General features: G+C 43.0%; 1 protein-coding gene across 1 annotated transcript in view; it reads right to left on the bottom strand.

Annotated features, from left to right (window-relative positions):
- ETFA (electron transfer flavoprotein subunit alpha) overlaps positions 1 to 26,123 on the bottom strand; it is a 77,479-nt gene extending 51,356 nt beyond the window's left edge. The window contains exons 1-5 of the mRNA XM_082252848.1: positions 25,981 to 26,123; positions 25,569 to 25,718; positions 22,438 to 22,519; positions 20,707 to 20,789; positions 17,932 to 18,031 (exon numbers count right to left, since the gene is read on the bottom strand). Of these exons, the coding sequence (XP_082108974.1) occupies positions 17,932 to 18,031; positions 20,707 to 20,789; positions 22,438 to 22,519; positions 25,569 to 25,718; positions 25,981 to 26,016 (451 nt within the window). The 5' untranslated portion in view covers positions 26,017 to 26,123. The remainder of the gene's footprint in view (positions 1 to 17,931; positions 18,032 to 20,706; positions 20,790 to 22,437; positions 22,520 to 25,568; positions 25,719 to 25,980) is intronic.
- Between the last annotated feature and the right edge of the window lie 1,109 nt (positions 26,124 to 27,232).

The following is a 27,232-nucleotide window of genomic DNA, read 5'->3' as shown; positions in this document are numbered from 1 at the left end:
ACTTTCAGCTCAGGCATGCATTCTATACACAATTTGAAATGCAACCGCTTGCTTTTTTACAACCCTTGAGACTGTACACGCTGATTAAGCCTCTCCCCAACATACAGTGGATATAAAAAGTCTACACACCCTATTAAAATGTCAGGTTTCTGTGAAAAAAGGAGACAAAAGAGAATTTCAGAACTTCTTTCCCCTTTGATGTGAACTATAAACTGTACAGCTCAATTGAAAAACAAACTGCAATACTTTAGGGAGGGGGGGGGGAGTAAAAAATAAAAAAATAAAATAATGTGGTTGCATAAGTGTGCACACACTCTTATAACTGGGGATGTAGCGGTGTTAATATTTTTAAGCAATCACATTCAAATTCATGTTAAATAGGAGTAAACACCGGCCATCATTTAAAGTGCCTCCGATTAACCCCAAATAAAGTTCAGCTGTTCCAGTAGGTCTTGCCTGACATTTTCTTAGTCACATCCTAAAGCAAAAGCCATGGTCTGCAGAGAGCTTCCAAAGCATCAGAGAGATCTCATTGTTAAAAGATATCAGTCAGGAGAAGGGTACAAAATAATTTCCAAGGCATTAGCTATACCATGGAACACAGTAAAGACAGCCATCATCATGTGGAGAAAATATGGCACAACAGTGACATTACCAAGAACTGGATGTCCCGCCAAAATTGATGAGAAGACAAAAAGAAAAAACTGGTCAGGGAGGCTGCCAAGAGGCCTTCAGCAACATTAAAGGGGATGCAGGAATATCTGGCAAGTACTGGCTGTGTGGTACATGTGACAACAATCTCCCGTATTCTTCATATGTCTGGGCTATGGGGTAGAGTGGCAAGACGGAAGACCTTTCTTACGGTGAAAAACATCCAAGCCGGCTAAATTTTGCAAAAACACATCTGAAGTTTCCCAAAAGCATGTGGGAAAATGTGTTATGGTTTGATGAACCCAAGGTTGAACTTTGTGGCCATAATTCCAAAAGATATGTTTGGTGCAAAAAAACAACACTGCACATCACCAAAAGAACACCATACCCACAGTGAAGCATGGTGGTGGCAGCATCATGCTTTGGGGCTGTTTTTCTTCAGCTGGAACAGGGGCCAAGGTAGAGGGTAGAGTCAAGGTAGAGGGAATTATGAACAGTTCCAAATACCAGTCAATATTGGCAGAAAGCCTCCAGGCTTCTGCTAGAAAGCTAAGCATGAAGAGGAACTTCATCTTTCAGCATGACAACAACCCAAAGCATACATCCAAATCTAAAAAAAGGAATGGCTTCACCAGAAGCAGAATAAAGTTTTGGAATGGTCCAGGCAGAGCCCAGACCTGAATCTGATGAAAATCTGTGGTGTGATCTGAAGAGGGCTGTGCACAGGAGATGCCCCTGCAACCTGACAGATGGAGTATTTTTGCAAAGAGTGGATAAATATTGCCAAGTCAAGGTGTGCCATGCTGATAGACTCATACCCAAAAAGTGCTGTAAAAAATAAGTCCTGTAAAAAAAAAAAATCAAAAGGTGTTTCAACAAAGTATTAGTGTAAGGGTGTGCACACTTATGTAACCATATTTTAGTTTTTTTATTTTTACTTCCCTCCCCCTAAAAAAAGAAATAAATTCAGTTTGTTGTTCAACTGAGTTGTACAGTTTATAGGTCACAGAGGAAAAAAATCTAAATGGATTTATCATTGTCTCATTTTCTTTTCATCACAGAAACCTGACATTTTACCAGGGATGTGTAGACTTTATATCCACTGTATATAAAGCTATGCTCTCTTCCGTCCACTTGGAACTCGAGGCTCTCCAAATTAAAGAGATTAAGGGATTATCCAGAACTAGATGGAACTAGAACAGAACTAGACTGAAAGGAGATATGGGAATGTCCCTTTTTGCAGCAGGTCTCCTTCAGAAATAGACTTATACATTTCAAAATTCTCCATAGAATTTACCTTAATATGCCTACACAAAATTTACCATTCTGTTCCTGCTGAATGCTGGTGGTGTGCGGCAGGCTTAGCAGACTTCATAACTTTTGGCAGTGCCCTCATATCTAATCAATCATTCTGGGTGGCTGAGGTCACCACTTATCCAGGTACTACAAACAGTGCAGTGCAGGTCTGTTTGCTGGGTCTGGTGGACCCCCTGGCCTATCACAGAGCCTCTAGAACCATAATAGGGCTATTACCGTTTTATGCTAGGAAGGCTATTGTACGCCAACGGAGATCCCTGTCTGCCCCCACTTTAAATTTTTGGAAAAAGCTAGTCATTTCTAATGTACCACTCTACAAGGCCACTTATTTATCAAGGGGATGTTCAAGAAAATTTCATAAAAGTATGGGACATCTGGGTTGACGTCCCCTCTACTGATGCAGATCCTGGTCTCTGATTAATTAGCTTAGCCTTCTGGTGACCCTAGCGATTTAGGGAATATGTTGGAGGGTGTATTTAGACCGAGTCTTGGAGAGAGTTGGTTTCTATTTTCCTCTTAATCTTATATAAAGTAGCCCTGATTCTAAGAGCCCAAGTATATCCTGAAGATCTTCAGGTAGTGAAGGAGCGTACTGCTGGTCAGAGTACTTCTATGTACAAGTGCAGAGCCTGGGATTGCCCAATAGGCTCGGTTTTATACCTTAAATTCTTGAAACTAAATTAAAAGTTTTCAAAAAAACAAAAACTGGGTTAGTTGGAAGACACTAAATGTCATCAGTGCTCTTCAAGGTCTAAATGCCTTTTTAAAATATTTGATTGTACCTTTTAATATGTCATTTCTGGCCATCCGACCTATCTGTTGGGATCACTACAATTTGAAGCTCCCTTCAATCTGGAGACATACAGCTAGGTCCATATATATTTGGACACAGGCACAATTTTCATACTTTAGCTCTGTGTGCCACCAGAAAAAGATTAAAAATGAAACAATCCCAATTAATTTGAAGTGCAGATATTCAGCTTTAATTCAAGGGGTGGAACAAAATCATCAAGTATAAATTTTAGGAACTGCAACCATTTTCATACACAGTCTCTCTCCCCCCCCCCCCCCCCCCTTAATTCAAATGGAATTATACAAATATAATCAAATACAATTTTCATTTTTAATATTTTGTTGAGAATTCTGTAAGGCAATGACTGCCTGAAGTCTGGAACCCGTGGACCAAAGACTGGGTTTCCTACTTTTGGATGCTTTGTCAGGCTCTAACTGCAGCTGTCTTCAGTTCTTTGTTTGCGGGTCTCTCTGCCTTTAGTTTTGCCTTCAGTGAAATGCATGCTCAAATGGGCTGAGATCAGGGGATTGGCTCAGCCATTGCAGAATATTCCACTTATTTTCCTTCAAAAGCTCCTGGGTTGCTATTACAGTGCGTTTTGGATCATTGTCCATCTGTACTGTGAAGCGGTGTCCAATCAACTTTGCTGCATTTGGCTGAATCTGGGCTGACAGTATATCTCTCAACATTGCAGAATTCATCCAGCTGCTTCTGTCTCATCATCAATAAACACCAGTGACCCAGTGCTACTGGAAGCCATGCATGCCCATGCCATCACACTGCCTCCACCATGTTTTACAGACGACGTTGTGTGCTTTGGATCATGAGCTGTTCAAAGCATTCTCCACAATTTTATCTTCCCATCATTCTGGTACAGATTAATCTTAGATTCATCCGTCCAAAGAATGCTTTTCCAGAACTGGTCCGGCTTTTTTAGATGTTTTTTTAGCAAATTGGTATCTGGCTTTTCTATTCTTCAGGCCTTATGAATGGTTTGCACCTTGTGATGAACCCTCTGAATTTGCGCTCATGAAGTCTTCTCTTGATTGTAGACTTTGACAATGATACCCCCACCTCCTGGAGAGTGTCCTCCACTTGTCTGAATGTTGTGAATGGGTCTTTCTTTACCATAGAAAGAAACCTGTATTCATCCAAAACAGTTGTCTTCTGTGTATGTCCAGGTCTTTTTATGTTGCTGAGCTCACCAGTGCGTTCTTATTTCCTTAGAATGTACCAAACTGTTGATTTGGCCACTCCTACTGTTGCTATCTCTCTGATGGATTGGTCTAGTTTTTGAAGCCTTACAATGGCCCGTTTCATTAGCATGGACAGCTCCTTTGAACACATGATGTAGGTTCACGGCAATAGATTCCAAATGCAAATACCAGACTAATGCCCCGTACACACGTGCAGATTATCTGAAGACTTTTGTCTGCAGACTTACCAAAACCATATAATATGAGGTCAAACCTAAACACTTTCAATTTGTATGCAATCCGGCAGGCCCTTGCACTACATAGAAAAGGTAAATCTGAAGACAAAAGTCTTCAGATAATCTGCACGTGTGTACGGGGCATTAGAACCAACTCCAGACTTTTTACCTGCATAATTGATGAAGAAATGGCCCACACCTGGCCATCAATTTTTATTCAATTGTCCAATTGCTTTTGGTCCCTTAAAAAAGGAGGGGGTGGCTTAAGAGCTGTAATTCCTAAACCCTTTCTCCGATTTGGATGTGTATACCCTCAAATTAAACCTGAGTGTGTGCACCTTTAGCCCATATTCATTATATAAATACAGCTTGAATATGTTTTGGTAAATACCTGAAAAAAAATAAAATTGTGCCGGTTTTCAAAACTATATGGGCCTAACTGTACCTATGTGACTGGAGATTGTGTCTAACATACTCTCTTTAGAACAATAGTTGCTAGCTTTTCCACCAAGGCATACTGAGGATTTATTTTTCAAGTAAATTACCATCCCTTAAAAGGTCCTTTCTAGCATTTGACTGATGGGCACTGACTCTTAATTTTAGCTTTGCACCTTTAGTCACTTTGCTGTAATAACATAATGGGGTTAATTTACTAAAGCTGGAGAGTGCAAAATCTGGTGCAGCTCTGTATGGTAGCCAATCAGCTTCTAACTTCAGCTTGTTCAATTAAGCTTTGACAAAATAAAAACTGGAAGCTGATTGGCTACCATGCCCAACTGCACCAGATTTTGCAATTTCTAGTTTTAGTAAATCAATCTCAGTGTCATGAAGGGATACAACTATGGAAAGTGTGTGAGGAGGGGCTTACAGTGAAGAGAAGGATAAAAGGGGACAGAGGAAAGCAAAGAGGATACAGTAAGGAAAGGGCAGAGCATACAGGTGCAGCACTCCCTCAGATGAGCTCAGGGAAACCGTATATGGGATAAAGAAACTCCATGCAAAATGCCTACCGCATGAAATCAATCCAATAAAACCATGTGTTACAGTACGTGTCGTGTCTGCATCGGGAGGCGAGGACAAGGTCTTCCATTTGCCTAATACTCTCCTCTGAGGACCCACAAAAATGGTGGGGGAAGAGAGATCACCTAATCATAGGGAGATGCGTGATTTGGCAGCAATAAAGAGGTGGTGAAGAAAGTATTTATCGTTGGTTTTTGAGGAAATGCTGTTATGTTGGAAGATGAAGTAAGACAGATCATCCAGAATATGCAATTGGTGGTCAATGGAGAAAAGGGGAAGAAGGAATGCTTAGGACCCCTATGGGGGTTTTTTTTTCTTTTGACACTGTCACAGAGACATAGCAGGAAGTAAGAGGAGGAGATTTGTCCAAAGTGAAGACCGACCCCCTTAAAAAGTTGTCACCAGAATAGGTTTCCCCATTGAAAGATTTCCACTTTATAAATCTCTGGTCCGACAGCATCTGGAGTATTCTGTCCAGTTCTGGTCGCCAGTCCTCAGGAGGGATGTGTTGGAGCTGGAGAGAGTCCAGAGAAGGGCAACTAAACTAATTAGGGTATTGGAGGACCTTAAATTATGAAGAGCGTCTGCAATCGCTTGATTTAGTCTCCCTGGAGAAGAGACGCCTGAGGGGGGACATGATAGCAATTTTTAAATATCTCAATGGGGATCTGAGCTTAGAAAAAAAGCTGTTCAGTCGAAGGGATTGCATGAGGATTCGGGGGCATACATTGCGATTAGAGAAGCCTTTTAACCTCAGGCAACGTGGGGGGTTCTTTACTGTTAGGGCTACAAGACTGTGGAATTCTCTACCACAAGAGGTGGTTTCTGCAGGTAGTATGGTGGCTTTCAAAAGACTATTAGACGTACATCTCAAGGATCAGAACATTCAGGGGTATGTGAGATGATTACAGCCACACACACCTACACAGGTTGAACTGGATGGACTGTTGTCTTTATTCAACCTCACCTACTATGTAACTCATCTTCTGTTCATAGGAAATGTAAAAATGTGGACTTCTCACGATTTGCAGTACCAGAGACATTGAGGCGGATTCACAAAAGAAGTACAGCATGTGCACTTTGCAAAGTGAATTTTTACGTAGCAAATGAGGTGAAGCCAGATGAAAATTTACTTTGCAAAGAATGTCTAATCGTTCATGGAAAATTCACAAAAAAGAAAGATGTTTTGTTTGCACATCACTGGCATCAGTACAGTTTTACCTCATTTACTCCGTTTCTTAGCTTACTTTAGCTAAGAAACTTCACTTTGCTAATCGTCTCCCTTCCTTTAGTAAATCAATCCCAAATGTCACAAGGACATATACAAGGGTAAATCTTAACAGCAGGGACACACACAGCAACTACAACCAGAGTTTCTAACCCTTTCATAGACTATCCAAGCCAAAAAAATACAAGGTTGGCCTATTTTAGCAAACTGAAGCATATCAAAACAACCAAAAAATATTTAGAATTTTTTTCTTTCAAACTTTTAAAACTAATGTCTAGAGCAAGTACTCAAAACAAAGAGTGAATCACATTAAAATAAGTATACAAGACATAAATAGAAGAACAGTCTTGAAGGCCTGAGAAGGATTATGAGAATAAAGGAAGAGAGGTAAATGTATAAAAACGTCCTTAAACAACCAGAGAGAACTTTGAATGACAATGTTACTTATATTGTTGAATAATTATTAGAGTCATAGAAGGAAGCAGAAAATATCAAAGCGGTAAAGAACATCAGTCCCCATAATAATCAGGACTTCTGCCATTTGTGTGACAGCTGCCCTGGCCAGGCCTGAGCTTTACACTTGGGACATGACTGGTGGAGGTGGATACTCTGTTGTGTCCTCCCACTGGGATTTCTCATCCCAAGGACACGGATTGTATGTTGTTGTGACGAGCTCTCAGAACAGCAGGAATTATTAATATTTAACAGGGCATGTGGGGAAGACAACATTTGATATTACTCTGTGCAAAATGTGCAACGAGTCTATCTAAGGGTAAGGTAAACACAGATGGGCTGAATAAAAAGGTATACAGCATGAATTGAGCATTCTGAGCTCAAGTAATATTTTTACTTCAGAATCAAATCCTTATTTAATCAAACTTGCATGCAAAAATGTTGACATTGAAATGTGGAATATGCTTACTTTCATATCACACGCTCTCACTTACCACTTAAAGAAACAAAAAAATAGTAGAACAGGAGAAGAGAAAACTGGAAAGAAAACCCTAAATCTTACAAATACTGCCCTAAGGGCCCATTTACACTAGGAATTGCATGTGAATCGCCTAGGAATTCTGTGCTTTTCTTGTGTGACTCACATGCTGTTCTGTGCAGTGCAATTTCAACCCCAATCATTTTGCATGGGCTGAAATCGCCCAGCACCAAAAATTAGTGCAGGCGCTACTTTTTGAAACACATGGCAACCGCTTTGCATGTTGCTTCTGTACCATGCGATCCGATGTGGGCAAACTTTCTGCATTTGCATGTTAACTTGCACTGACCCCTGCAGCCGTAGCAAGGGCAATTCGATTGGAATGTGGTGCAGGAAGCCGCACGGGAACATGACTTTCCCGCACTGCATTCTAAGATTATTGGGCCCCTAAGGGTTGGAACCTTAGTCAGGTTTCTATGTTCTATTAAGGTGATTTCTTCTTACTTATTCGACACAAGGACAGAAGTTAACATCTTGAGTCCCCGGGCCTATTTCTCCCTAAGCCCCCTTAAGTCCCACATCTTTTTTTTTTTTTTTTTTTTTCCATTTTTGGGAATGTCTTTTAGATATATTTATATTTCCTTCATTTTAACAGGAATACATAGTACAAAATTATTATTTTTTAAAAAAAAAATTTCTGTAATTTTTTTCCAATTCATCAACCAAGTCTGCTGATTAAAGATATATCAAATTAGTAAATTTTTTAATGCACTCCTTTTGAACACTACATTGGGTCGCATGCAGGGAGTGGGGGGGGGGGGGATATTTGCATAAATTCTTAGCATAATGTTAAGAACAGATCTAATTAGGTTGGCTAGGTCACAAATTAGCATGATGGTGACTCTTTCACAGTTCTGGGGCATCATTTGAATAACATTGCATTCACTTACATGGAAAATTAACCACTTCCCGACCAGCCGCTGCAGTTATACTGCGGCAGGGCGGCCCTCCTGCACAAACCGACGTAGGTATACGTTGGTCACGCGCCTGCAGCTAGGGGGCGAGCGTTCGCTGCCCGCCGGCGGCATGCTCCCGCCCCCCACTCGGCAGCGGGGATGCCGATGCACGGGGCAGGCGGCTCTTATTGCTGCCTGACATCCGTGAGCGCTCCCCGCTGAGAGAGAAGAACGGTCAGCTGTTGTAAACACAGCTGACCGTTCTCTTCTCTCTGCAATGATCACAGAGCGCCTGTGATCCTTCTATATAGGAACACAGGTCTCTGTAAACATTTCACAAGCCACGCCCCCACAGTTAGAAACACGCCCCTAGGAACACATTTAACCCCTTGATCACTTACTGTGTTAACCCCTTTCCTGCCAGTGTCATTATTACAGTAACAGTGCATATTTTTAGCACTGATTACTGTAGTAATGTCACTGGTCCCCCCAAAAGTGTCAAAAATGTCAGTCAGGGGTTCGATCTGTCTGCCGCAATGTCGCAGTCCAGCAAAAATAAAATCGCAGATCACCACCATTACTAGTAAAAAAAACAAACAAATATAAAATGACATAAATCTTTCCCGTAGTAATAGATGCGATAACTTTTGCGCAAACCAATCAAAATACGCTTGTTGCAATTTTCTTTACCAAAAATATGTAGCAGAAAACAAACTTGCCTAAAATGTTAAAAAATTTGGATTTTTACATTTTTTTTTTTGGGAATGTTATATAGCAGAATGTGAAAAATATTGGTTTTCTTTTCAGAATTGTCGCTCTTTTTTGTTTATAGCGCAAAAAAAAAAAAAAAAAATTGCATCAAAATACCACCAAAAGAAAGCTCTATTTGTGGGAAAAAAGGACATCAATTTTATTTGGGTACATCATCGCACGACCGCGCAATTGTCTGTTAAAATAACGCAGTGCCGAATCTCAAAAATATGGCCTGGTCATTAAGGGTCCAGAAGTAAAATGTCATTCAGGTCATTCAACTTTATTGTAAAAACCTGGGAAGTATTATGGGGAGAGAATACATTTTTTTTTTAGGTGGAAGACAGAGGTGGACAGAGCTAGAAAAGTTATGTCCCAGCCTCCGTGCTTGGAGGAATTTATGTGACGTCACTTAGGATATGAAATGCTGTTGAATGTAAGCAAAATTCGAAAGCACTGTTTAAACTGCAATCTGTTATCAATTGCTTTGTAGTAGAACTGGTAGCCCAGGAGCTGATCATTTCAGTTCTTGGACTTAGCATTGGGTCCCTGCTTTAACAGACAGCCAGCAATTCCAGCCGACGTGGGCCACAGAAATCACTGAGACTGGTCAGTGTTTTAAAAAGGCACTGGGACAGCCCTGGAATGAATACTCGCTATCCCTGTGCTGTCAGGACTCACAAACGCTCTCCATCCAACCTCACTGAGCTCGAGCTTTTTTGCAAGGAGGAATGGGCAAACATTTCAGTCTCTCGATGTGCAAAACTGATAGAGACATACCCCAAGCGACTTACAGCTGTAATCGCAGCAAAAGGTGGCGCTACAAAGTATTAACTTTAGGGGGCTGAATAATTTTGCACGCCCAATTTTTCAGTTTTTTATTTGTTAAAAAAGTTTGAAATATCCAATAAGTTTCGTTCCACTTCATGATTGTGTCCCACTTGTTGTTGATTCTTCACAAAAAATTACAGTTTTATATCCTTATGTTTGAAGCCTGAAATGTGGCAAAAGGTCGAAAAGTTCAAGGGGGCCGAATACTTTCGCAAGGCACTGTATCTGTGAACATGCTGCACCTAAAGTACCTTCCTGTACATTAACAAATCAATTGATGTGTCTGTCCTATGTCTAGGAGCATGTCCTTCTGCGCTCCAGGCTGTGTGTGACATCCTAGACCAGTGATGGTGAACCTTTCTGAGCCTGAGTGCCCAACTGCAACAGATGCTCAGAGCGGCGTGTACAGAGGTCATGTGACTGCGTCCAGAGGAGGGGGGGGGGGGGGGAGAGCACAGAACTCTGCACATCCAGCCATATGTCCGATCCCTGGGAGGAGGTCACACACGGTCCGCTACAGTAATGGCCCCTCTAGTAGTCCCCGCCCTCCCCGGCAGGTGCAGTGCCCCTCCCCTCTCACCTGTGCACCTTGCTCTGAGCCCCCAGTAATCCCCTTCCTCCAAGGGCAGTAGTGACACTCAGCACTGCTCAGACTGCTCATGGGTTGAGAGAGAGAGGGGGGGGGGGGTGAGAGAGGGAGAAAGAGGGGTACAGAGAGGGAGAGAGAGAGAGAGAGAGAGAGAGAGGAAGGGGGGGACAGAGAGAGACGGGGGGGCTGAGAGAGAGAGGGGTAGAGGAAAGGGAGACCCCTAGCTCTGTCCCTATCAGCAGTCCCTGCTCTGCTCTCCCCCCTGTCCCAGTCTCTGCCTGCAGGTAGGTCTGTATATGATCTTGCCCGCCCAGTACCTTCCATGCCAGTCTCCCTGTGCTCTCTGCTCTGTTCTTTCAAGCGGCTCCCTTGCAGTCTGCCCTTCCCACCTGTCCTCATCTTCCACTCCCCCAATCAGCCCATTTCCCGGCCTCACGGTTGATGTTTTAGCGGAGAGAAGGTTTGAGGAGTCCAGGCTCTGGAGGGCGCCAAGGATGCTCCGCCCGCTGCTCACCTCTTTGGGGGTGAGAAGTGCGGTGAAGGTCTTTTCTCCCTCCTGGGCTCTCAGGCCTATCTGTAACCTTCTCCATGGAGGCTGCCCACTCACTCGCCATGTGCAGATAAGATTCCCGGACCTTGGCCTCGCCGCTGTTCGCTGCCGTACTCCCACCACAAACCTGGACTCTCCTTGGATCTCCTTCTACCTGCGATCACTGGACTGCTCGTGTGCCCAAAGAGAGGGCTCTGCCTGCCAGCTGTAGCACACGTGCCATAAGTTTGCCACTGTCTAGGACAGCTCACTGTCCTAGACAATAGGACTACTTTCCCTGTATGTGTATCTCCTGCTCAACCTAGTGACAATGGACTTGGGCGGGCACGCGCTTTTCTGTAAAATGGACTATGGAGAGATACAAGCATGATGTGTTTAGGTATGGTGTGCCTGTATCTTTATCAGGGATAGAGCTAGATGCAAACTGACCAGACTAGCCCCAATCGTCTTTATATAGAAAAGTAAATGAGGGGATCGGCAAGATCAAGCTTTCATGTTTAAAGGCATTGAAACACAACAGGCTACTGCTTAGGGACACCAACGTACCTTACTAGACACATTTAGGCTAAAATAATATCAGAGGTAACATACAATTTAAAAGGGAATACCAGTGCACAAAATCCAACAATAAATGTGTATGTAGCACCCTACAGGTAGGTGCTAGGTAAAGTATTGTGGGCCTTGGCTGCTTAACAGCAGGGCCATGATTTCAGCTGGACTGTCATGTCTCGCAGGTGAGGTTACTGAGAGGGGAGTCTCCCCACTGGCTCTGTGAGAGGATTCTCATAGGGCAGTGGAGGAAACCCAATCAGTGGTTTAGTCAGGCTTGTATCTACCCCAGAAGGCAGATTCTGCCGCAGAGGATTCTGGGAGTGGGTATACGTTTGAAGGGAACGCATGACGCAGCCTCTTTGGCGGGAAGCAGAGTCCCAGGAGGGAGAATACGGATGTCTCTCCTCCTGTCAGAGGAAGCGGGTGTCCCGGGGTGGCGGCCTAGGTATCCAAAGACTGTAAAGCTGAGCTGCAGAGGGGATCCGGTGTGCTGAGAACCAGTGGAGAGAGAGAGAGAGGGGTCCAGTTCCAGGAAAGCGTACAAAGGTCGTGAGTACTGTGGACTACCCCTGGGGATCTGCCTAGTGTCAGAGGGGACCACTCCGGAGAAGGTTCTAGGGATCCAGGAGTCAGCTAGCTGTTAAAGGGGGTGCCTGGTCAGAGGACCCTGAAGTATTAGAGGGGATACCTAGGTAGAGGACCCTGAAGTGTTAAAGGGGGCGCCCGTTGTTTGGGCCTTGAAGAGTCAGTGTACAGTGGGAAGTGTACAAGATTAAGAGTTGCAGCAGCACAAAGTATCTACACAGAGCTACCTCAGCCAGTGCAGGGCTGGAAGGAGCTGTTCAATGATTTTTGAGCTAAAGCAGTGTCAGGAGTCAAGAATTCTACAGTCCTGGATCTTCTGAGTTAAAGTCGAGGTTCCAGGACAGTTTCAGTACTACAGTATCTTTAGGCATCAGGAAGCGCTGGTCGGCATTCAGCTGGCGTCAAAAGACAGCGCCAACAGGCATTTTTCTTCAAGTGTCCCAAAGTGTACCTAGTTGAGCCAGAGGAGTATTCCACTCATTCCCTTCTCCCATCTCCTACATACAATAAAACAAACCAAACCAAAGATGCCGGAATGGTCAATGTCTCAGTTCTCACACCTGGGTTCACAACTCAAAAGTGTTAGGAGGTGTCACAGGTAACAATGTCAGACCCACATCAGGCCCACGGCCTGGAAAAACTGCTACATGTAAATGACTAGAAAGGGATTTTGTCACATCAGGCTGTGTATCACATCTTAAAAGGCATATTCCACATTTTGCAAAAACCTAATAAATGTACTCCCATTATAAAAATATAAAATGTGCATTAACTGAATTTTTGCATTAGAGTCTATAGAGCTTTGAATCTGCAGTCACTGGATAGCCTGACCAATGAACAGGCTGCTGCAGATGATTTCTCCAGCCCCAGGTCCATACAGACATTCAGTTATGGGTCTGGAGAAAGTGATCAAAGAACTACCAGTGCTGTAATGTCACCACAATCCTGCTCAGCTGAAATCTGTGCGAGTGCCTCTGCAGCAGTGGCAGAAGTGACCTGTAGTCTTCCATTCACAAATCCTTATTAGTTATTATTAGTTAGATAAAAGTTATTTGTGAATAAATGATGTCGCTGTACAGGCAGAGCCAGGCACAGCTGCATTCAATTCAAATGAAAACAGAAAAGAAAACAATAGGAAGAACCCTGCAATTCAGGTAAGGGGGGGGGGGGTATAGCCGTTCCATAAAACATGATCAGAAAGGTGGACTAAGCTTTTAAATTTTAAATTGTTAAATTTAATTCTGATGTGAATTTGGCAACATTAACAATACTTGAGAGAATGATTTACAATCAAACTGGTCAAAGTTCTAATTAGCAGGCAACTATGACAAAAGTTATTACAAGGCTTCCAACATTTTGTAACAAGTAAAACAAATGTGAAAATATCTGAGTGGCAGTGATGGGCTGGGGATTTTATGTCAAACAAGTAAACATGGTTCAACAGACAGCGCACAGTAACAGTCACACACAGATAGGACGTGGTAAAAAAAAAAAAAAAAAGTTATATTAACAATTATTACCATTTTAAGGGTTCCTATTAAATTCTGAGTGGCTTTAAATTGGTTGCAAAGGCACGAGATGTTTCACCTTCATGCATATGCATGAAGGTAAAAAACCTGAGTGCAGCAGCCCCCCTAATACTTACCTAAGCCCCCTTTCGATCCAGCAATGTCAAAGAGAGCCTTGCCTGTACGGGGACTCGTGATTGGCTGCAGCGGGAGCCAATCAGTGAGCCAATCAGGAGACAGGGGGGGTGGGGCTGAGCCATGGCTCTGTGTGAATGGGGACAAAAAGCTGCGGATCAGGAGTGAGCCTACTTGGGTGCCCCCACAGCAAAATGCTTGCTGTGGGGGCACTAGGCAGCAGAGAGGAGCAAGGAGTGTCGGCGTGGGACCTGAGAAGAGGAGGATCCCGACTGCTCTGTGCAAAACTATTGCACAGAGCAGGTTAAGTAGAACATGTTTTTTTTTTTATATAAATAAAAGAGACTTTAATATCGCTTTAAGGACTGTGTCTCAGTTTACTCCAAGACATTATAGGGTTTACAAGATAAGTTCACCTTTATAAAAAAAAAAAAAACACACACACACACACACACACAACAAATGCACATAATTTTGCAGGTTAAAAAAAAAAAAAAATGTGCATTTATTACTTTTTTTTTTTACTATGAGCCTGCAAAGCATTGCATCTGTGATCAGCAGATCGTGGGTGCCATGCAGGTCTCCTGCAGACTGTCTGTGTAAGCTGTCTGCTCCTACCAACAGACCGTTTTACACTGACAGGAAGGGACAATGGACTACCTAGAGCGCTCAACAGCTCCCTGGTAGTTCATTGAGAACTACAAGCATATGGATTTGTAGTTCTCACATTCACAGAATTCTGTGAATGAAAGATGGGGGCATTTTGTCTATACAGACAGTCTATCATAGAATAAATCTTTACATTCCAGTTTCCGCTGTTTGTTTCCTTGAAACATAAAGGCATGCCGCATTGCACTGTAGAGGCTAATGCATGAGCTGTGTCTGTAGGCTTAAGACTGACTACATATTTCAAAATCCCTGTGACTTCCAGTCTAGTGCCAGTGTTCCGACAAAATGTCGAACCTGGAAGAATAATAAACCCTACGTCATTACCTGTAAAACAGCGCGCACTGCGCATGCGCAGCGCATCATACATGACTTCGGGGCACTGAGAAATTTCCCTGTCAAATTCCTCAACCGGCGGAACAGCGAATGCACACCAAAAAATAACACAAACACTTACAAAATTTATGTTGTTCAACAGCTACTCTGCAAACCGCTATAACTGTGCATGCAAGCCTGAATGATGGTCTCAGATTCAGACAGCGACATACAATAATAAATTCATATATATTCAGAGGAATTACATGAAACGTCTGTGTATGTATGAGAAAGTGTATAGGTCAGCGCTGCTCAAAGTGTCAACCAATTCTTACAATATATGAATATGCCAATAATAATTAAATGCAAAGTGCTGAGTGCAAACCGTACTTGATTATGCGTAAAAATCAATGAATGAATAAATTAATAAATAAAGCAAAATATATAAAACTACATATGGCAAATAAATAAATACAAGGTGCTGAGTACAAATTCTGCTGGATTATGCGTAAAAAATTAATAGTGAATAAATATACCGTATATAAACTATATATGGCAAATAGCAATGTCCTTCAATAAATAAATAGTGCACAGTTCATCAAGCGACAATGTGTGTGTATATATATATATATAATTTTTTTTTTTTTTTTTTCTAATATTTAGAAATGTTATTTACTTTGATTTGTCATAATAAAAAAATAATTTTATATCTCTCTCTCTCTATATATATATATATATATATATATATATATATATCATGTGTGCGATCACACTGTATGGCATGCCACGGCTCTGTAAGGCATGGGATGACACTGTACGGCATGCCATAGCTTTGTACGACATGCTATCAACAAACAGGTACTGTACTTCACAGTTTATAGAGTCCAATGCAATCTTCCCCTGCAGCAGATTCTTTACTAAGATTCAGATCCCCAACACATCAAGGATTTGGAAGCGGGGTGCAACTTCCTAATATCTCTGCAGCCTCCTGGGATGTGTGACATATCTCAGGAGTCTGCAGGTGGGTGGGGTATGCCAAACTGACTCCATCCTTGCCTAGGAAAGGATTGAGGAAGTGGGAGTGGCTACCTGTCAAAACAAAAAGGTATCTGTTCTCTGGAAAAAAAAAAAAAAATAGTTAAAAAGAGAAAACAAAAAAAAAAAAAAAAATTGAAAAGCCAACCAAAAACTGGAATACCAGGTTGCCCCAGCATTTGGGACAACTACAGGGCACGGTATGAAAACGGACATACCATGCAGCAATTTATCAAAGTAAAATAGGATTTTTGTACTTGCTGTAAAATCTTTTCTTGAAGGGACACAGGAATGTAGTAATACATAATTTAGGTTGAGACACTGGAAACAAAAGATGTTAAGGCAGCCCCTGAATAACTCTGCTTTCAATCATCATGTCTCAGTTTTATGAGCAAGCAGTACATAAGGCCAATAACACAGAGGGGTAGATCTGTGTCCCATAATGAATTTCAAGATAAATATTTTATAGCAAGTACAAGAATCCTATTTATTTGTTATCATCTACCTAGGGACACTGGAATGTAGTCATTTTTAAACATAGGGGATGTCCTAAAGCAGTCTGAGGAGTGAACAATAGCCACTGAGAGATCCAACAGATGTAGAAATTATACTACAAAGAATATCTGAAAGCATCAACATCTGAACAAAGGCTTGACAAATAGGGACAGCCTAATGTGGAAATGCCATGAACCTCTGGGGGAGATCATGAAGGATAAACCAGAACACGTAAATCACCAGTTAGGGAAAACTGCTACCTGAAGAAGGTTGGGCCTCAATTAATGTGGAGGACAAGCAATCATCCACCATAAAAGGGAAAAAAACTGGTGGAACAAACAACTTGAATAGAAGAAAACTAGGACCAACGGCTAAGGTAGTCAACAAAAAAAAAATGCTTCCTAAGGTAAAGGCCACAGCCTAGCCTAGCCTACCAAACCCTTGTCATCCAGAAAGGAGGAAAAGGAGTTTGGATACACAAGGCATGTGCACGGAAAAAAAAAAGCAACCAGTCTGTATCTTTAAGGCCTAAATAGACCCCTTTAAGGCCTGATATGCCAATACAATATCTATTGATGCAAGGACCCACCTCTTAGCAAATCATCCAAATAAGAGAGAGGGAAAAGAAGCTCATAAGCTATAAAAAAAAAAAAAAAAAAAAAAAAAGAGGAGTAGTAACCCTGAACCATTTTAGAGAAGAGGTGGGGTGAGCAACACCTGTATAAAAAGGAGTAAGCAAGGGTGAGGATGCACTTGTAACCCTAACTAGCGTAATTGGACATCCAGACGAAAAGAATGCAAAGGAGTCCTTGCGGCTTTGCAGCCTGTTTCCTATCGTACATGTCACGCTGCGCCTTATGAACGGTCCTGAGGTCTTCTAGGTATCAAACAGCAAAAACATTCTTTTGCATAAGTATGATAGCTCGGCACAGATACGAGTGATAGTCCACTTCACAGATGATATTGCTTCAAGCCACGCTGCTGCTGCTAGCTGACACGTTTCAAAGGATTCTCCTTCTTTGAAGCCTAACGGCTCAGAGGAGGAAGGAGAATACCTTGAAACACGTCAGCCAGCAGAGACCCTAGTGTGGTTCTCCCATAGTCTGGAGGCTGTCCATTCTGGGACTTTCGAGCTACGGAAAGCTGGCTCGCTTAAGCGCACTGATAATCTCATGCTTGTAAGTAGTTTTTAGGATTTTATTTTATAATACATACATGAGGGATAATGCACTAGGCTGGTGCGTTCTATTTCCTCACATTTTCCAGAAGACTGCAGGGGAAGGAGAGGGGGCTGAACTTCCGGCCCAGATCACTGCGGCGATCTGAGCTGGAAGTGGGAGCCGGTACCTGTGAAATCCAGGTACTCGCTCCCCCCAAAAAGTGCCAAATGTAGGAAGATGCAAACAAGCAGAGCTTCCCATTTTGGGTAGAGCGCCGCTTTAATATTTTTTGTTTGCAAGCATCCCAATCTCCTGTTGGAAACACTAGAACACAAATATCTAAGAAATAGTTGTAGCATTTTTTAAATAGTAAAACACCAGAATTCAAAAAAGGGGATTGTGTGATTTATGCAATTGCACAGGTCTGCTCACCGGCATATATTGTCCTCACAAATGTATCTGGAGACTTGATGTCAATAACATCAGATACAGGTGCTACGTCAAGCTTTGCCGCTACTCTTGGCAGTAAATTCTGTAAAAGAAACAAACAGTCAAACAGATTAGCATATAGATAATGTGAATTCCATTCTTAAGAACCTTTTACGAAATCTTTTTAAAATGGTAATTTAGTGATACTAAAGTCTCTTTTTCTTCTTCTTTAAAATAACAAACATGTTATACCCAGATCCTCCTTTTCTGCTCCTGGCCCTCCCTCCTTTTGAGTGCCCCCGCAGGTAGCAGCTTGCTATGGGGGCACCTAAGCCGAGCCGCAGCTCTGTGGGTCCATTCAGACATGGAGCCGTGGTTTGGCCCCACCCCCTCTCTCCTCATTGGCTAACTAATTTTGATTGACCGCAGTGGGAGTAGGGCTGCAACTAACGATTATTTTAATAATCGATTAGTTGCCGATTATTTTTTCGATTAATCGGATAAAATCATAAAAAAACTCAATATGCCTTTTTTTTTTTTTTTTTCATTTATTTAAAATAATAATGAACAAACAGAGTGTTAGTGCCAGTTCACACTTGTGCGGTTTGCGAGATCGCATGTAATTCGGAGTGCACTGCTCCTAAATTACATGTGATCTGATGTGCGTATGCGAGTTCAGCCATACAGTTTGTATGGCTGAATTCGCAGCGCATCCGCAGCAAACTGGCACATGAGGCTTTTTTTGAGCCGCCTCAGAATCGGATCGCACAGTGGTTCACACTTGTGCGATCCGATTCTGTGCGAACTTGCAGATTGCACTGCAATATGCAATCGTAACTGGGGGTGTCAACTTTTAATTGACACCCCCTGCGTATCGCACATGGCAGGGTGAACTGCCAGGGGTGCGGATGCGGAAACACGCTGCATATTCGCATCTGCATATGTGAACCAAGCCTAAGGCCATCGCATCCGCACATCTGGCAGTTCACACTGCCATATGCGATACGCAGGGGGTGTCAATTAAAAGTTGACACCCCCAGTTACGATTGCATATTGCAGTGCAATCTGCAAGTTCGCACAGAATCGGATCGCACAAATGTGAACCACTGTGCGATCCGATTCTGAGGCGGCTCCAAAAAAGCCTCCTGTGCGAGTTTGCTGCGGATGCGCTGCGAATTCAGCCATACAAAGTGTATGGCTGAACTCGCATCCGCACATCAGATCGCATGTAATTTAGGAGCAGTGCGCTCCGAATTACATGCGATCTCGCAAACCACACAAGTGTGAACCGGCACTTATACCAAAACTTTTTTTTTTTTTTATACTGTAAATAATATAATAAATGCTTATCTAGATAAAAGAGTTAATAATCCTTATAAGGTGCAATATTATAATAGAAAAATAAGTGAATAAAAACGTCCCTGTCAGCCATAGATATGAAATAGGAAGCATAGAAAGACCCACTATATGTGCTATATGGACGTTTTTAATCACTTATTTTGCTATTATAATATTGCACTTTATAAGGAATATTAACTCTTTTATCTGGATAAGCTTTTATTCTTTTTTTTGGCGGGCTGCATTGCATGGACTAGGACACTGTAACACTAAGACCGGCACTCACATTTTGCTGCTTCTATCCTCTTTTCTCCCTCACCTCGATATGACTCACTCCCTCAATGACGTCAGGAAGAAAGCGGAGAGGAAAGGCAGAGGAAAGGCAGAGGAAAGGCAGAGGAAAGGAGGGAGGGAGGGGGGAGGTCACGGAAGTGCCGAGCTGTGAGAGAGACAGTGAGTGCACACTGCAGCTTCACAGAGGAGATGGAGCTCGCTGACAGTCGGGGAAAGTCAAGAATGCAGCACAACTAATCGACGGAGCAACTAATCGATAATGACAATCGTTGACAACGATTGTCATTATCGATTATTATCGATTTAGTCGATTAGTTGTTTCAGCCCTAAGTGGGAGCCAATTGCACCGCTGATGTGTCTCCGCCAATCAGGAGGGAGAGTCCCGGACGGCTGATGCACTTGTGCACATCGCTTGGTTGAGATGAGGCACAGGTAAGTATAGGGGGCTGATGGGGCTGCTACACACAGAATGTTTTTTATCTTAATGCATACAATGCATTAAAGGGATTGTAAAGGCAGGTTTATCTTACTGCATTCTATGCAGTAAGATAAAAAAAAAAAAAAAAACTGTGCAGCAGCCCCATTCAGCCCCCCTAATACTTACTTGAGCCCATCTTTATCCAGCGATGTTCCAGGAGTGTCTAAGCTGTCTGGGACTCCCCTCTTCATTGGCTGAGACAGCAGCGCGGCGCAATCGGCTCCCACTGCTGTCAATCAAAATCATTCAAGCAATCAGGAGAGAGAGGTGGCGGGGCCGGATTGCGGTTCTGTGTCAGAATGAACACAGGGAGCTGTGACTGGGCCCGGGTGCCCCCACAGCAAACTGCTTGCTGTGGGGGCACTCAACAGGAGGGAGGGGCAAGGAGAGCCAAAGAGGGACCCAAGAGCAGGTAAGTATGACATGTTTGTATGTTTTTTTTTGTTTTTTTTAAATGAGTCTTTACAATCACTTTAAGATAAAAAAAAAAAAAAAAACCTTCTACCTTTACAACCACTTTAATGAATATTGTACTGGATACACTACATTTGAATTCAAGTCTAAATTGGGTTTAGTGAACTGACCAATACATACATGAACATCTTTAGTCTACATGAAAACACTATGACAACCAGCCATATGTCCAGCCATAACGGAAGTTTACTCACCTTTCCAAAGGCTGATGCTCCAGCACATATGTGGGTAAATTTAAACTGTTTCTGTGCTTCCAAAATCAAGGGAGCCAGCTCCTCTAACAAGAAAGACGTTGTTTTATTAATGGATCATATATAAGCATGTGAAGAAAAAAAGCTCAGGAAACAATTCTATAGGTTAGTGATCAAAGCACAACAAATAAATATAGAAAGGACTTAAAGCTTACAGAATTGCAAAAAATGCAACAGTTCATGCTCAGAAAGAAAACACTGTAGGGATAAAAGTTAAACACCATATGGATAAAGGAGGAAGACCAATTGCAAACCTGATGTACTCTCCCTCTAGTCACTAAATTAAAAAAAATCTGTACATTTATTAGCTGGCAGCAACTATACTTGCCCTTTAAGACAATATTTACCTCTGACCCTTCTTCATCAATTGAGCACTGTAAAAACTAAGCACCAAGTATTTCCACCACCTGCTAACTGACAGGACAAGTACAACAAATCAAGATCTCTTCATGTTCCAAACAACAAATAAATCTTCCAACACCCCTCCTGCCCAATCAGAGCCACAGGCGGTCAAAGCAAGTGCAGGGTTTAGACAGAGGTACATATTTAAAGTGTATGTCCAGCCAAAAAAATGTTGTTTTCTTAGTTTTGGATAGGGAGGGGAAGGGTCAGCCTCAACTTCCTATCTTGCCAATAACTAAACAGGGATGAAGGTAAACCTCAACACAAACTGAAAAATAAAAGTTTTTTTGACAGTCTGGAACCCTTGTCAGATTTTATTTTCTATCAGTGTCCCCAAATGAGATTTTCCCTCACTTTCTGTCTGGCGAAACCATCGTCAACAAGAGTGCAGGTGACGAAAAATCTCTCTAACAGAGCTTTAACATTCTATGCAGGCCCTTTAGGGTCCTTTCACACGAGTGATCTGATTAGATCCGCCTGTCAGTTTTTTAGGTGGATCTGATCGGATCCTCCATGCATCCCTATGGGGCAGCAGAGGTCAGCGGAGACATGTCCGTTGACACCCACTGCCATCCGCATCCGATCCTGTCCGGGAAATCCGGACGGATGGAAACCCTATTTTCCATCCGTCCAGGGGATCGGATGGGATCGGATGAGGGCTAACAGGCGGACCGCCCTCATCCGATTCCCCTATAGAGATGCATGGAGCTCCGACACCTCCCTCTCCGCACATAGAGCGGAGAGGGAGATGTCCCCTTCCTGCTCAGCGGGGATCTGTGTATCGATCCCCCACTGAGCAGCACGGATCCGCCTACGGAGGCAGACTGTGTGAAAGAAGCCTTAAGGAATACCAAGGGATTTCCTCTTTGAAAAGATTTCCTCTGTTTTCCTAATGAATCTACAATTCAGGAATGAAGAGAAATCTCCTTCACACAAAGGAAAAAAAATATTGCACCAAAGTCTGAGACCCTCTTAAACCGTGTTGAGAGCTGTATGAACTATATGTTACACAAAAACAGTCCACAGCTAGAGCAAAGGCGTGCTTTATTACCTCTATAGCACAGAGCTACCTTCACAATTAAAGCACAAATACCCATGTCTATATGTGCATTTACACCATGGATTGTTTTTTCTATTTTTTTCCCCTTCACTAGTAATATTAGATGTATGTCAAGGATTCAATGCAAACTAAATAGTGAAAAATATAAAAAGGGCACAAAGAGGTGCAATTATTTTGTGGCATTTGCACTCTTTAAAATATCAAATTCTTACCTGGTAGAAAACCTTTATAGGCTTCATGCTGCGCTACAAAGAGCTTGGAAACTCCTTCAACCTTTGATAACTGTTCTGCTACCTAGAAATATAATAATAAGGTTAAAGATGATGTTACTCTAAACTTCATCAGTTAGCATTTCAAAGTCCCCATGCCGATTCTCTGCAGCGGCAGCCAAGTAAGAAGCCATAGGGATGTGTGGTGAGATGGCACCATATGAACTCTTCAGGGTACAGGTAAATGCACTATACCCAGGAGTGCTGAAAAAACATGATGGATGTCATTACGAATCTCTCCTTATGAAAGTGTCAATTCCCTTGCGGACATGTTGATCCAATAGGCTCAGTTCACACGACATTGACACAAAGATATTTTTTTTTTTCAGCCAAGTGATTGTCATTTTATTCTCATTGGACACAGCCAATAGTAAATGTCACTCCTTTATACAAAAAAAAAAAAAAAAAAAAAAAGGAATTCTAATCCTGGTCTGTTATATTTGTGATACAAATGGGTTATCATTGAGTCACATTTCTGGGGTCATAAGTGAAGTATGTACTGTAGATCAGAAACAGTACCTTTTTGTATGGCTTGGAGTGGTACCTGCTTCTTCTGAATCACCCAGGCCACTAGCATTTTCCAAATTAAATTGTAATGGCAGCCTCCAATGGAACATGTCACAGCAACTTCCATTTTGTCACAGTTCAGATTTCTTTAGAACAGCCCTGACTGTAAAACTTTAAACAAGGTTGCCCCTGAAAACAAGAACTTAGATACATAGCAACTTATTTATTGGGAGAGGAGAGTATTTAAGTTATTTTTGCAGGGGCAGCTTTTTTTTCCAACTGCCCTGACTATGGACACTATAAAGTGTTTATATATTCTTAATAAGCAAAAGAGCTTGAAGACAAGTCTTTTCTACAATAAAATAAATCTACTTGCCGGCTCACAGGCTTCTTTAAAATGTACACTCAGCTGCACGACTTCAGCTTAGTTTATATTTTAGCATATACCTTGTGTGCTGGGATGACTGGGCTCTTACACATGTGCAGGCATTGATGTCATCCCACACCGGCTCCCAGAGGAAAAAAGATGCCGACACTAGTGAGGGACATCGGACCATTGAAGCAGAGATAAGTATCATGGACTTTAGTTCCACTTTAGGAGACCCCTTCACCAAACCATTTATTTCAACAATAATCCTACCATGTTATTTACCTTTAAAAGTGTCCCTTGGGTAAACATCCAAAAAGACTTAAGGGTTCACTCACACCAGATGCAGTGGGACTGCATTGAGCGACTATTCCAGTGCAGTCCCACCGCATGACAAGACAAAATGCCTTGACTCCTGTGTTGCAGTGGAGTGCATGCTGGTGATGTGCACTGAAAAAAGTGGCTGTGCAATGCACCATGATTGGTTCATCGGCAATCCTGCTGGACCGAACACCAGCTGCTGCCTTGTAACACAGTGGCTAGTGTGAATGAACCCAAGACTACTGCTGGGTCTCACCATCATAGATGGGATGTCAGAAGACTCTCAGACTCAGAGCTGTCAATAAAGCTACACTCTGTTGCATTACCCTTCACTTCTCCCCCAGCAGGTACATGAAAGTTTATGTAGGGAGGGGATGAGGCGCTGGATCAACACTGACAGTAATTAGACACTCCCAGAAGAGGAGAGGACTATGATGTGCAATGACAAAGGAGTAACGGTGGCTGTGCTAGAAACACTTTCTGGAGTGTCAACTGCCCATCAAGTTCAGAGATGCATTGCAAGTCAATAAAAAATAGCTTTTCAAAAGCTGCACTTTTCACCTCACTGCAAGGAATTGGAATATGCAGTACTTTGCCCATGTTTGTAAGTGCTTTCTAACCGGTTTCCCCTTACCCCTGCCCGCCCCTCCTCTCTGACAGTGAGTTCTCTTGTTTGCGATGCCAGGTGGTCCGAGTGTCTGCCTCCGCCCTGGTATTATTTTGTTTTTTCCACCTACTCCTTTTTTGGAAGGGACGGTGGTTTTGTTAATTTTGTTTTTAGGAGATGACTGGCCAAGCCACAATGTGGGGATGCACAGTAAGTTTCACACCCTGAACCCCATAACAAACAAGTTATACTTACTTGCTCTGTGCAGTGGTTTTGCACAAAGCAGCCCAGATCCTTCTCTTCTCGGGTCTCTTGCCGGCACTCCTGACCCCTCCCCTAATGCCCCCACAGCAAGCAGCTTGCTATGGGGGCGAACTAGCCAAGTCACTGCTCTGTGTGTCCATTCAGACATGGAGCCATGGCCTCTCTCTCCTTATTGGCTTACTGACTTTAATGGACAGCAACGAAAGCCTATGGCGTCTGCTGTGTGTCTCAGCCAATCAGGAGGAAGAGTTCCGGACAGCCGAGTCTCTTATGCAACATTACTGGATCAAGATGGAAAAGTATTAGGGGGCTGCTGCACACAGGTTTTTTTTATTTGTATAGAATGCATTAAGATAAAAAACCTTTTGCCTTTAAGCCCTCGTTCACATTGAACGCGGGTTTGTAATTGTATGAGTTCAGCTGAGTTTGGGGGCAATTTGAAAGACCTCTGTGCGGGTTCATGCACAGATGTCTACTGAAATCGCCCCCAAATTCGCCAAAAGTAATGCAGAAACTACTTTTGGAAATCAGTGAGGCTCTGCAAAGTTAGTATCGCACCGATTGGGACAGTGGCATGGCCAGCAATTTGACATGTCAATCCGCCCAGATGTGAACGGGGGCTTAAACCACTTTGAGTTGGTGACAGGGTCTCTTCCACCACAACAGAACTATGCAGATACTAAAATGGAGAAGTGCAGTCTGGAGGGATCTAAATGACAAGAAGACACCTATAAGTAGGGATAGGCTCAGGCATGCTCAGATCATTGTCCCAACCCACCTTAGCAATCCCCCCAGGAAGCCATCAGGGCACTCCGCCAATAATAGGAGTGTGTATTTGCAGCTGCGGGCTGGGAAATCCCTCGCTGGCTATGATTGGTGGTGTGCAGTGACAGCTTTTCTGGTGGGATTGCTCAGGTGGATTGGGACTATGATCTGAACACGCCTGAGCCCATCTCTACCTATGAGAAGCATGCAGACATGGCCATCCAGTGGCAGTAGGAGGATCACCTTGGTGCAGTCGGTTCCAGCTAGCAGGCAGGACACTTCCCCTCCGAGTCTCTTGGCGGCGGATATGGCGTTGAGGGTGATGGGGGTCAGCTGCTGCGTGTCATGTTCTGCCACCACCAATGTGCTGAGCAACCTGCGCAGGGCAGAGGGCTGAAAACAGAGAGAATGCCATTAAATATGCACACAATGGTTTCTTTCTTCCTTTATATTGTGCAATTCAATATATTTAAAAAGAAAACTGAGACACATGTGCTGCTGCAATACAAGGCAAACAGCTGACCTCTTCTATGACATAGAAGCCACAGACCTCTATGGACACAGCCACCCACCATAACAATGCCCTCATTACATTTCTATCACACTGTATTCTACATACAACACCCCCTCCCCCCGTATGAGCCGGCCTCCTCACCCCCCGCTGTGTGCCGGTACTCAGAGCTCGGTACATTCTACCCTGATAGTCAGACTAGAGGTGACCGGGAACGACGTCACCAGCCTGCGACACACAACTCAAGCTAACGCATGAATTACACGTCACCCAATCCAGGCCGGGGGAAGGGGCGGGACAGATAGTGAGTCACGTGGTGCGGCTCCTGCCATGTGTACATAGAGAGTGTCATCAGCTGTCAGCTCTTGGTAGAGTCACAGCTCCTGACTCTCCCTAATAATGTTTCTCACTTATTTGATTTGTTGCTAAATATATACATTGTGTTCGTCCTCATGTATCAATTAAAGTAACAATAAATGACATCTTCCTATTTCAAAAATAATCCATATGCAGCTACTACTTATTGTGCGCTGTGATCTCTATATAACACTGTTTCTGCCTTCTCATGTGCACTGCTCTATGCACACTTATGCCTCGTACACACATTCAGATAATCGGTTTCGACTTGATCGCACGATAATCTGATCGTTAGTACACAGCTTTCCACAGCCGATCACGACAGTTCATCCAACAAAATCCGAAGGGACAAACACGAAAACTTCTGTCGTACGATAGTGTAGCGAACGACAATCGTTTATTCTGTACAGTATGCGCCCGCAAAAAATCGATTGACAAAAACCGCGCATGATCAAAAACACTAAAAAAATAGCACGGAAAAAGCCTGGCTGCCATTGTTTTTGTTTTTTACTATCTGATATGTAGCTAAGCAACCAGGAAGCTTTTCCGTAATTATACGAAAAAAATCCTACGTTTATATGCATTGTTGAATTCAATATTAGTATCATGCAACAAAATGCGAACGATAAGTCGTCCGATTATCTGATCGTGTGTACGAGGCATTAAGGTTGCCACCTCATCCCTTTAATTCAGGACACATGAATGACACAGGTTCTGAGGCTGATATAATGCACATAAGGCCCCTTTCACACGGGCTTTCTGATACGATCCACCTGTCAGTTTTTCAGGTGGATTGGATCAGATGCTCCAGGCAGCCCTATGGAGAGGCGGATGTCAGCAGAGACATCTCCCCTGACACCCACTGCTATCTGATCCGATCCTGTCCATGAAATCCGGATGGATGGAAACCCTATTTTCCATCCGTCTGGATCAGATCGGATGAGAACAGACAGGCGGTCCATTCTCATCCAATCTCCCCATAGAGGACAGCGGGATCTGACAGCTCTGTCTCTGCACACAGAGCGGTGACGGAGCTGTC

The sequence above is a fragment of the Pelophylax lessonae genome (assembly GCF_965119305.1).
Source record: "Pelophylax lessonae genome assembly, chromosome: 4".
Taxonomy (NCBI): Eukaryota; Metazoa; Chordata; class Amphibia; order Anura; family Ranidae; genus Pelophylax; species Pelophylax lessonae.
Note: the sequence above shows the minus strand (reverse complement) of the source record. Positions and strands in the feature narration are given on the sequence as shown.